Raw genomic sequence first — 12,642 nt, forward strand, 5'->3', positions numbered from 1 at the left:
AAATTAATTATTTGCTTTGTGTGAAGTCCTTGAAAACAAGGCCTGTGGCCTGTACAACCCCAGACAAGCTGTCAGCCATCTTTAAATAGACCATTCTCAAACCTACAGGGCTCTACTAACCTACATCTGTTTTGTATGAACCTCTCAGTCCCCTCCTACTGCACTCTGTCTATCAACACCAGGGGCCGGTTGCACCAACTGGTCTTACACTGGTCTTAAGCTAAGTTGGTCGTAACTTTACGACCTACAGCTACGCCGGTTGCACCAAGACGACTTAAGCCTTATTTTCACTAAGACCAGGCGTAACTCCTACGACTCGTCAGGAGGAGGCGTAGAGCCTGCCTGTAACAGAGATCTCCGCGGAGACCTTTTTGACCGTCATCGTCGTAACATCGCCAGTTCGCCGTCTTTGAAAGCACGACGTTAGATTATAACTAACTACTTGTGTGGCTTAGCCTTCCCAAATGTTGGCGTTAATTCTTTTAGAATTTAATACATAGAATTGGGAACGTTACATTCAATTTCATTCAGACTCCCTGACACTAATCGCCGCCGCCATTTTCCCCCGGGGCTTCCACAGGAGGAGGGGGGTGGGAGGAGGGAGGGTGTAGTGACGCACATACAGTAGTGGGTGACGGCGCGAGGCACATGTGGGCCAATCAGAGGGCATTCCCCGACAATTCACATGAACGCGCATTGCTATGACCAGCGTAGTTAAGACCAGAGTAAGCCGTGTTGGTGCAACAGGCGTAAGTCCATGGTCTTAACTAAGACCGACGTAGGAGTTACGACCAGGCATAGTTAAGACCAGTTGGTGCAACCGGCCCCTGGTCTATAACAGCTACTGATAACTACTGTAGTAGCACCATAGAGTTTGGCAAGGTTTATAAGGTTTATCTATCTGTATCTACTCTATTGCATGCTTGCTTCAATGTACACTATTCTTCTTCACAAATTCCTCCCTTGACTCCTCTCCCCAGGAGCTGCAGAAGGCTATGGATGCCCACAAGTCCGAGGTCCTGTCCATCAACCTGAGCAGTGCCGATTTCCTCCAATCAGAGCCTGACTCTGAGGAGGCATGGGCGCTGAGGGACGGGCTGAAGGAGATGAACTCGCGCTGGGATCGGCTGGGTAACTCCCTGGAGGAGTGGAGGGAGGAGCTCCAGAGGGCACTGATGCAGTGCCAGGTACTAAAGAGAACACACACACACACTCTCACACACACTCACACACACACACACACACACACACACACACACGTACGCACACACACACACACACACACGCACAACAATTTTGCAACTTGCACCCAAAGACGGGTGTTCCTTTCACTTTCATTTTTACGCTCAATTGATTTATTGACTCTGCAAACATAACCTTGGGATGTGGATTTGTTTTTATCTCCATTAGTTTCATAGTTACAGGTTCAAAACAATAGTTGTTGAATGGAGAAAATCTGGAGATCCGAATCACTACCAAATTCAAATCAGTTGTGCCTTGTGACTTTGGCAAACCAAAACACACTAACATCTGCTCTCATCAATATCTACTCTGCCCCCCCCCCCCCCCCCCCAGGAGTTCCATGAGATGAGCCATGGCCTGCTGCTGTGGCTGGAGAACATCGACCGCAGAAGGAACGAGGTGGTGCCCATCCCTCCCAAACTGGACCGGGAAACGTTACGAGCTCACCACAGAACACTCACAGTACGTCTCCAGGTTTGGGTACAGTGGGCTTGTCATGTTGATTATTGACCAGCGAACATGTTTAGCTAACGTCTTCCTCTTCGTCTCACTTCATTGCCCGGCAGCAAATCAAGCGTGAGCTGTTGGACTCCCAGCAGAAGGTGTCGTCCCTTCAGGAGCTGTCGGCCCAGCTGCTGGTCCACACTAAGCCCCAGAGTGTGCTGCTCCAGCCCCAGGCTTCAGAACAGGCCCAGAGACTGAGCCAGAGCCAGGGCAGCGAGTGCCTGGAGGCCCAGGAGAAGGTGCACGTGATCTGGAACAGGCTGAGGCTGCTGCTGAGGGAGGTCAGCGCCGACCTGGAGGGTCTGGAGAGGAGGCTGGAGACCACACACACACAACAGGTCAGACAACACTAAATGTCGGTTAGATTAGGTTAGGATAGGTTAGCTAGATTCTTTGGTTGCTAGGTAGTTCAGGTTAAGGTTAGAGTAGTTAGTTAGAGTGTGTCTTCTTGTTCTGTTCTCTCTCTTCTGTCTCTGTCTTTGCTCTCTCTCCCTTCTCCCTCTCTCTGCTCTCCCCTTCTCTGCTTGTTTTTATATGCTTTATCTAAGTTGTTCAATTCTGTTCATTGATTGTGCTTAGCTAGATTTAACTAGACACGTTGTCTCTAAAGCACTCTGAGACATGCTTGTGAATTAAGGCTATACAAATAAACTTGACTTGACTACAGACTGAATGAAAGATGGGCTGTCTTCACATTCATCACATCTTTGTTGACATGACAAAATCTTCCTTTCCATCAGTTAGCAGTTATCTAGATCTAGAACGTTGGCCGTTTTACATATAGCGTCATATCCAATTTCATTTATTTTACAGGACTCTCTTCCTTTGCCTGCTGTTACGACGTCCAACGTCTCTGTATCAACTGCTCCTGTGTCAGAAGGAACCGTCCACAGTCGCCGACGATTGGTAATGTATACCCTCGTAATATCCAGTAGGGGGGGGCTAGCCTCTGGTAGAGCTGCATAAGAGATGCTATAACAACAGCCTCTGATAGAGCCTCTTTGATTTCCCTACCAGATTAATGGTGTTAACCATCAACTCCCAGATACTGCATATTCCCCTCCCCTCGTGCATGTAGGTGCCTCAGTGCATAGATATCCCCACTCCACCACCCCTTTTGTTTTTATGGTCAGTATAAGTGCTTGTCCCGTTTTCCCCTTGTCAGTTGCTTGAAGCTGCCTCGACAAATATGTTGCTGCCCCCCCTCCCCTTTTTGAGATGGTTTTTGCTGCCCACACCATGTTGATCTGCATAGGCAAAGATTTACAAGAAAAACTGGCTTTTCGATTCACTACTAGAGCTATGGCAAAACAATTTTTATAATGACGTAATTGATAGATCTAATTTTCTAGACATAAGAATGCCATTTTATAAGTGTTTCAATGATTGTGTAAATAACAGCTAAATGTATTTCACCATATCAATTTCCTATAACTTGGCTTTTTTAGGACTTCGCTTGAGAAGCCAGATTTCTTGGTTCTGAAAGTCAAGTCAATCACCGCCATTGATTTGGTTGGCTGCTCCTTACTGTTCTCTCTCTAGCAATGTTACGGCTCTCTTTATGTTATTGGTTTGTTTTTCTCTCATCTGAAGCTTCTTTATTTGCCCTGGACTGAAACATTCTTTCTTTCTTTTACCCCCCTCCCCCCTGCACATTACGTGGTACAGCCCCGGGGCAAAAGTAGTCAGGCCCACCCAGGACACCCTGAGAGCGGCCCGCGCCACAGGTACCTCTCTCCTGGACTCTAGAACCACGGGAGGATGATGGAACCAAAGCCACGCCTATCTAGAACCTTGATTTATATCAACACAACCCCAAGAAAAGTAGTGTTCTTGATCACAGCAGAACCCTTTCTTCCAATAGCAATTGAAGAAATATCGATCAACTAATCACAAATTTACAGATTCATTTTTAGCCTCTTCAAATTGGTTAATTTCCCGTTGTAAAGACTTAACCCTGCGTTCCATGATCCTCCCTCATTCTAGAAGCCACGTTACCAGCTGTTAAACGAGTGGGGAATCGCTCCCCTTCTCCTTTAAATGTTTGATCTTTGTGCTTTTCTTGGCCCTGCTCCTCTTCCTTGCTCTTCTGAATGGCAGCATGAAATGTTGTCTCGTCATACTTTTTTGCTTCTCACTTCTCAGAGTAACCTTGTAGTACTCTCTTCACCCACTAGATGGCACTAATTGAGTCCCAATATTGTGTCTCCCCCATTTTTCTTTTTCATGTTTCCTTCCTCTGTTTGATTCTCTTCATAGTTGAGAAGCAGGATGTTATGCGTTCATGCCTGCAGTCTTTCCTTCCACCTTGACTCCCACTGTCTCTCCTCTGTTTCCCTTTCAGACCTTTTAACTCACTTCTGTCTCCATCATTTCCGAACCAACCCTATGATTTCCATTAGCCAACAATGGCACACCAGCCCGGTGAAACCATGGCTTGAACTAGTCTTGCCATGAGTGGGTGTATTAGAAATAATTTGATGAAGGATCCTTTATCCGATGAGTAGTGAGCACTGCATTCTCCCCAGTACGTAGTAATTGCTGCTGAAATTGAAATGTAGCAAAGGCGGCCGGGTTACCATGGAGATCAGAGGTTTCTGGCCCTAAAACGTGGACCACCTGAAGGAGACACACACACACACTCACACACACACACACACACACACACACACACACACACACACACACACACACACACACACACACACACACACACACTCGCCATGTTGCGGGTGTGGGAGGAGGTTCTCAACATGTGGGTCCCTCCTGCAGCCCAGTGAAGATGAGTCGGAGTAGAACATAGTGTTCCTCCCCTCGCCTCTTGGCACCACAGGCACTGGAAATCTCTGGCGACGCTTTTGGCATTTCTCCTGCCTCTGCTTGGAATGAGACGTGACATTGAACTCTCACACACTCGGCTCCAAAGCCAGAGCGTTTCCCCCAGTGAGACAGAGCGGGCTATCTAGGAATGTTCTTGGTTAATTTTCAGTTATGTGCACAAGCGTGTTTGTGTGTGTGTGTGTGTGTGTGTGTGTGAGCGTTCTGTTGTCTCTACTGTGTTACACTCTACTAACTCTTGATCTCATTCTCTCTACTACCTGTTGGATTTCCTGCATTTTTGTGTTATAGTTTTCCTTACTGTTGAGTATATGTAGCTATCTATTAAGCTCTTTTTGACCTGGGTCAAATAGTATTTGCAATTAACACGTTTGTTTTAAGCTACTTGGAAGTGAGTGAATCACAGAGTTCACCACATCTGAACAATTCAGATTCTGTCAGGAAGCTTATCAATCACAGGAAAGTATAATGACTTTTAATTGGGATGCACCGATGTGAAAATTTTGGCTGATACCGATAACCGATATTAACATTGCTGGTATGGCCGATAACCGATATTTACAGATGTCGATATGTTCTTTCTAAAAACACATTTCTATGATAATAACATTTTGTACATACTGAAAAACACATGTAAACACTGTGAATTTGATAAAGTTATGCATTTCTTTATTTCCAAAACATTTGGAAAAGCCCATAAATCATAGATTTATCACAATGTTTCCTCTCAATGGGAACATTTTGGCTGATACCGATAACCGATATTAACATTGCAACATCGGACCGATGCAGATATGTAAAAAAATGATTAACATCTGCCGATACCGATATGATTGCCGATATATCGTGCATCCCTAACTTTTAATATGTTTGCCTGTCTGTGAGTGTACAAACTTTCAGGCTCTCACATGGCTTGCAAACCACACCCATATGGTACATAAGTAGACTAAATCAACCCCCCCAAAGTATTTAATTGTTGTCGGGTGAAAACATTGTCAACTAAGAAGAACAGCCTTGTTTTTAGCTTGATGACAAAGCACGTTGATCAAGGTGGATGTGAAAGTGTTTCATGAGCCCAAGAGGTCGGGAATTTTCTCAGCCCATAGAAAAGCATGTAATGCTTCAGTTGAAGTGAAAACATGAAAATCAACAAAATTCATTGAGTGATTTGCAAATACTTTTGAACCCAGGTCCGTTCTCTGCTGTACAGTATTTAACTTTCATCTCCATCTTCCTGCAGTGTGACTGTGAGCAGATCTCCAGGCGGCGTTGGCTGCGCTTCCTCCCATTCTGACCTCCCAGACGCTCTCTCCTCCTCCACCTCCTCCTCAAAGGGCCAGTCCTTCCTGCTGCGGGTCCTCAGGGCTGCGCTACCCGTCCAGCTGCTCCTCCTGCTCCTCATCGGTCTGGCCTGTCTGGTGCCCATGACCGAGGAGGACTACAGCTGCCACCATGCCAACAACTTTGCCCGCTCCTTCCATCCCATGCTGCGTTACACCAAGGGACCCCCGCCCATATGAGGATCAGCTGATTAGCTAACCTACTGCTTTGCCAAGGACTCCACTGACTCGTATGAATGTTTCCTTTTCACCCGTGCCCTATAGCAACAAACATTCTCCCTGTTTGGAAGCAACGCGCATATGAAGTGATGTAGAGGTGATATCAAGACTTCTCCCACTAACATTGGAGACCGACAGTTCTGAAATCACCTCAGCCCGTTGAACCCAGCTCCAATCTACAGGATTAATGGACCTTATGTGGGATTCCCTACAATCCAAATAATTCACGTTGTTTTAATTCTTTTTAACTTAAATGTGTATATTATTTTTAAAGGTTTCTGAAGAAACTTGTGAAATCAATGAAAAAGAAAGCACTATTTATATACTGTATGTCGGGAGCCAAAGTCGAGCGTGCTGTTTGTCCATGCATTTCAGTGCTGCTACTATTTATTTTGTGTTCAATCAGTTAGTAGATTGTTAGTATCGATGAAGCTAAACCGCCACCTAAGAGTGTGGGCTATTTTACCTGTAAATTGTAGACTAGGAAAATGTTGCTGCTTGAGTAGCAATCATTCACAGTGGAGATGTGAAAGTTTTCTTTTAAAATGAGATGTCCACCATTTGAAGAATGTGTGACCTACTCTGACTAAATGACTGAATAGCACAGAATCAAAATAAAGCTAAGAGTACTTTCTGAAGGATAATGGGTAGCTTAATTCTTTGCTTGACAGACATGTCACCTATACTTTAGAGATAGAATGATGAACTTCAGGTAATTACTTTCTTTTTTCCAAAATGGCTGCATAAAGTTTTGAAAATTAACTCATAATGTTGGTAGAGCTAAAATTTGAACCTATAGCACTGACATGAGCACTGTTGAAGGTACTGCACTGAAGCCGTCCAGCCAAGATGGCTGACTTCTTTACCCAAAAGCCAAGGCTTGTATTCCTGTTTTTAATTTCAGTATTTAATCAACTTGGGCAATTACGAAAAAAGATGTAAGCTCACTTGTAAAGAGATTCAAGTGATTTGTACGTATATTGATGTTGAAATGCCTTTGAATACAGGCGATTATTTTTTTATCCTTCTGTTTGAGCATGCACTTGAAAGTCCCTTGCTTTTAAGAAAGCCAAACAATCACTGGTAGTGTTGAAGTAGATGGCTGTGATATGAAATAGTGTGCTTTGTAATAATGGCGATAATTATTCTAACGTGATGGAGACATCAGAATCACTGCGTTGTTACAACGGAATCTGTAAAAAAAAGATGAAATATGAAAATGGTTATTTATGTATGTACAGTTTGCTAATGCTGACTTCATGAAGAATACTCTCTTTGCATATAATAAAACATTAAATACATGTATACATTTCATTTCTTTGACTTGATTTTAAAATATAAGCTTATAGGAACTTTAATGCCAGATGAATACTAGAGAAACGTGGTGCCGAATGAGTCCCCCCACCGCCCCCATTCCTCAAAACCTTTATTTATATTCACAGTAAAATAAATGACACTCAGGTCAGGTATGACTGGATTGGATTTATACTTGCAGGTCAACTGACCAAATTAATTTTTCTGGTCCTATCTAATAGTTTGGTCAAGGCTGTCCACATGAGTCTGTAAGTGGGACAGATCAGGGGCCATATTCACAAAACATCTCGACTCCAAATCCAACTTGCTAATTGGCGTGTCTAATTTTAGGACTCCAAACATTTCTTTTTTTTTGTTTAAGAGTATTTGACACTTTGGAAAACATCTGGTGTCATTCCACATTTACTCTTTAGGCTTTAAGCAAGGTGCCACAATAGTCTACAGGAAATTTCTTGGACCCAGTAATGTTGTTTCTTATGAACTTTTATGACTGAAATGTCATATTTATGCCTAGTGGATGAAATTCAACTTGGTTGCTAAAAGGGGTTTTAAGGGGTATTTAAGTGCATAAGAAACAACATTACTGGGTCCAAGAAATTTCCAGTAGACTATAATTGTGGCACCTTGTCTAAAGCCTAAAGAGTAAATGTGGAGTGACACCAGAGGTTTAGCACAGGTTTAAGCAACCACCACCACCACCCCGAAAGCTGAATCTAACTGACTGTACCTGAATGCAACGTGGGTCTCCTCTGGGTGAGAGACATTACAGAGAACGTGAGAGAGAGGGGAAAAAGTGTTGGCATTGCCGGAGTTAATGGGGGGGCAGGGGGGCCAGGTTCCCCCAGTAGTAAAAAAAGAAAAAAAAAATGCTCACCATTTTAAATGTCCATCTGACTGTCTGGCTGAATATGATCATATAATTTATATCCACTTTGACAAGCATCACAGGTATCTCTTTGCTAAAGCTGTGACAGGGGGGCCTCTGACAGGGCCTTGCTGCAGCCGCCCCCTCCGTCTGGAATGCCCTCCCCAGTCACATCTGACAGGCCAAAACTCATTGTCTTTCATACTCATTATGTCATCTTTCCAAAAAAGCTGTGGATCTTTTACATTTAATAAGTTGAATGACATTATGACAAGCTCCACGTAGTGGTGGTGGAGCAGGAATTAAATGAGCCATCTGCATGCTTCCATGTCTCTATGTGGTCGACATATCCATCGCACCACCAGCACCACCAGCTCCCCTTCGTACTCAAAGCTCTTCGCTGAGAGCTTTTATCTTTTTCGTCTGTCACTGTTCAAAACTGACTGAGCCTTGAACCCACGACCTCAAAAGTTACTGAGGTTTGAAACCACAAGCTAAACACTGCTGGGCAGTAATGAAACTCTCTGAGCCACTGGGTCAGACTTCTTAAGATGGGGTTTCTCAGAGCATTTCATTCTTTCCTCTGGCTGTTGCTGTTTAAAACTGACTGAGACTCAAACCCAAGACCTCAAAAGTGACCATGGAACGTGCATGCAAGAGGTGAAAAGAAATATATTGTAGGCGGAGTTCCCAGCATGCTCTGGGGTAGATGTGTTTGCTTTGGGAGGTTAGTTAAAGGACTTCCTGTTCTATATGTGTGATGTTAGTTATCTGCAATGTTATGTGTCGACTAATAGTGCTGTTCTACATGTTAATTACATTGCTTCACAATGTTGAAATGTTGGCACCATGGGTGACTCTGGTAAGCAGTTCAGTGACCCCTCTGAGATGCTGCATGTGGGTAAGTGTGTTATAATGCAATAAACAGTATTTTCTGTAGTAGGTGCAGGATCTGCTAATAAAACAGAGGTCGTCTCTCTGCCTGTGCTTGTTGCAATATTTCCTTTTGATTGGGTGGGCAAGACTCATGTCTGAGTGGACAATGCCCACCCCTGCCCATAGCTGAAATGGTCCTGGATTCCATTCATGATGACATTACCTTATCCAGCATAGCTGTCGTGGATTACCACTTTAAGACACTTAATTAGCACCACCTGGTGTGATTGTTCAGGTGTGGCTGGTTTGACTGAGGCTAAGGGCTCTTAGACACTTAACAAAAACCTTTTTCTGGTGGAAAACATAAGAAGTTACCCTGTTCTGGTAGTCAAACCACCTCCTAATGGACAAGGTGTCTGATTTTGGATCAGAAGACTGAGGCTTTGCACAGTCAACATAAAGTCTTACATTAAAATAAATTAAATAAAATAATCTAATCACTGGATGGAATCATGAAACTGAATTAGCGAGGTAACCTTGCATAACCTTGCATGTATGTTCCAGTAGGAACCTTTGTCAGAAGTATATATATTACTTCCAAGACACTTTTTTCATACAAGTCAATAGCTCAGGGGTTAAGACAGAGGACTCTGAAGCTGTTGTGCTGAGATTGAATCCTGCTCAGGGATGCCTTTTTTCTCTCTGAACATAGCCCTTGTGGGAGTGGCATATTTCGGCAGGGAACTCATAGACCCTTTTCACGGGGGCCATTTTGTGTCGAAAAGGCAGAATAAACACAGGTGCAAGCAAAACACTAATGAGGGGTTCCAAATTCCAATCATGGAAGTTTGAAACCCTCATCAGTGTTTTGCTTGCACCTGTGTTTACCTTGCCTTTTTGACACAAAATGGCCCCCATGAGATGGGTCTATGGGCAGGGGTGGGTAAGGCCCCCCTCAGACATGAGTCTTTGCAACCCAATCAAAAGTTAGGAAGATATTGCAACAAGCACAGTCAGAGAGATTATCTCCATTTTATTAGCAGATCCTGTGCCGCATAAAACACAAACTACTGGAAATACTGTTTATTGTCACATTACACCACACACAGCATCTCAGAGGGGTCACTGAACTGCTTACCAGAGTCACCCATGGTGCCAACATTTCAACATTGTGAAGCAATGTAATTAACATGTAGAACAGCACTATTAGTCGACACATAACATTGCAGATAACTAACATCACACATATAGAACAGGAAGTCCTTTAACTAACCTCCCAAAGCAAACACATCTACCCCAGAGCATGCTGGGAACTCTGCCTACAATATATTTCTTTTCACCCCTTGCATGCGTCCATGGTCACTTTTGAGGTCTTGGGTTTGAGTCTCAGTCAGTTTTGAACAGCAACAGCCAGAGGAAAGAATCAAATGCTCTGAGAAAGCCCATCTTATGAAGTGTGACCCAGTGGCTCAGAGAGTTTACTGCCCAGCAGTGTTTAGCTTGTGGTTTCAAACCTCAGTAACGTTTGAGGTTGTGGGTTCAAGGCTCAGTCAGTTTTGAACAGTGACAGACGAAAAAGATAAAAGCTCTCAGCGAAGAGTACGAAGTGGTGCTGGTGGTGCGATGGATATGTCGACCACATAGAGACGTGGAAGCATGCAGATAGCTCGTTTAATTCCTGCTCCACCACCACTACGTGGCGCTTGTCATAATATCATTCAACTTATTAAATGTAAAAGATCCACAGCTTTTTTGGAAAGATGACATAATGAGTATGAAAGACAATGAGTTTTGGCCTGTCAGATGTGACTGGGGAGGGCATTCCAGACGGAGGGGGCGGCTGCAGCAAGGCCCTGTCAGAGGCCCCCCTGTCACAGCTTTAGCAAAGAGATACCTGTGATGCTTGTCAAAGTGGATATAAATTATGTGATCATATTCAGCCAGACACATTTAAAATGGTGAGCATTCTTTATTTATTTATTTTTATTAATTTTTTTATTAATTTTTTACTACTGGAGGAATTTAAATGACTCTTTCCTCTGGCTGTCGCCCTCAAACGTGTCTGAGGCCTCGATAATACAATAATACTAGGCAGCAAGCCAACGCTCTATGCCACCAGGCCAGACTTCTGAAGGTAGGTTTTCTCAGGACTTTAAACCACTCTTTCCTCTGCTCTGGCTGTCTGTCGCCATTCAAAACTGACAGAGGCTCGAACCCATGACTTCAAAATCGACTCAGCTTTCACGCATTATGTGCACCTTTTTTGTGGGGGAAAAACATACACAAATTATGAATCAAAGTATAGTCTTTATGCATCTTAAAATATGTTTTGAAGGGATCTTTTAAGTTTAATAGTATTTGAATTATGAGTTTCTATTCACCTTGCACAGAAAATACTTTTTACTTTTATACTTGAGTACATTTCAGAGCCTGTACTTTTTTAATTTTACTTGAGTAATTTAGTTGAATCAGTACTTTTACCAGAATTTTTTTTACACAATTAACTACTTAAGTAAAGAAAGTTTGTACTTTTCCCATATCTGCTCCACCTGTCAGGTAGCGACACAGACACAGTGACTCATCCTGGCGAGCTATGAACTGTTATGAACTTAGAAAAAATCCTGGAGCCGTGCCTGTTCCTTTCATTTTATTGCCCAAAATTGTAGTTTGTAGTCTGAGTAGTTAAACTATAGCCTGGTAAACCAGCCCGTCACGTGAACTCACATTTTATTTGGTTCTGCGTGACACAGAACCAAATGAAATGTGAGTTCACGTGACGGGCTGGTTTACCAGGCTAGTTAAACTACACCAAAATGACCAAAAAGTAGTTTAACTACTTGACTCACTACGCAAATATGAATGTAGTTGAACTATCAGCAAGCTACTACAAAATGTAGTTCAACTACATGTAGTTCACTACTCCCCAACAACACTGTTGACTACTCAGTATGATGCATCACTTTACATTAGGGTACACAAAAAGAATAACTAAATGGTCAGGTAATAAGTAAGTAATGATTCAGTACTCCTGCAGTAACAACTCTGGAGCAGCACTTAAGGGGGGGAACGATAAAGGTAAGTGGTGTTAAGTAATAATTAATGAGTCACTCTTTGGAGTGAACAGCTTTGATATAGCCTACCTACAAAATAATCATTAACTAATGATTAACTACTCTATACAGTATATTCACAAACTCACATTTAGGCTACTAATCATTAACCATCTATTCAGGAATTGACCGACTAATCAGTAACTAAGGATTAACTAATATATTCACGAACTGACATTTATTAATCATTAACGAACAATTAACTACTCTACTCATGGAACTGACCGACTAATCAGTAACTAATACTACTATATTCACGAGCTGACATTTAGTAATCATTAAGTAATGATTAACTACTCTACTCAGGAACTTAGATACTAATCATTAACTAATG

At 42.9% G+C, this 12,642-nt stretch overlaps 1 protein-coding gene across 1 annotated transcript in view; it reads left to right on the forward strand.

Annotated features, from left to right (window-relative positions):
• The window catches only part of syne1a (spectrin repeat containing, nuclear envelope 1a), a gene marked incomplete at its 5' end in the record, with an annotated part of 194,546 nt that extends 187,102 nt beyond the window's left edge, over positions 1–7,444 (forward strand). The window contains 6 exons of the mRNA XM_083643019.1: positions 981–1,187; positions 1,576–1,704; positions 1,809–2,084; positions 2,560–2,652; positions 3,415–3,473; positions 5,840–7,444. Of these exons, the coding sequence (XP_083499145.1) occupies positions 981–1,187; positions 1,576–1,704; positions 1,809–2,084; positions 2,560–2,652; positions 3,415–3,473; positions 5,840–6,104 (1,029 nt within the window). The 3' untranslated portion in view covers positions 6,105–7,444. The remainder of the gene's footprint in view (positions 1–980; positions 1,188–1,575; positions 1,705–1,808; positions 2,085–2,559; positions 2,653–3,414; positions 3,474–5,839) is intronic.
• Positions 7,445–12,642: the final 5,198 nt, after the last annotated feature.

The sequence above is a fragment of the Poromitra crassiceps genome (genome assembly GCF_964638095.1).
Source record: "Poromitra crassiceps genome assembly, chromosome: 9".
NCBI classification, from domain to species: domain Eukaryota; kingdom Metazoa; phylum Chordata; class Actinopteri; order Beryciformes; family Melamphaidae; genus Poromitra; species Poromitra crassiceps.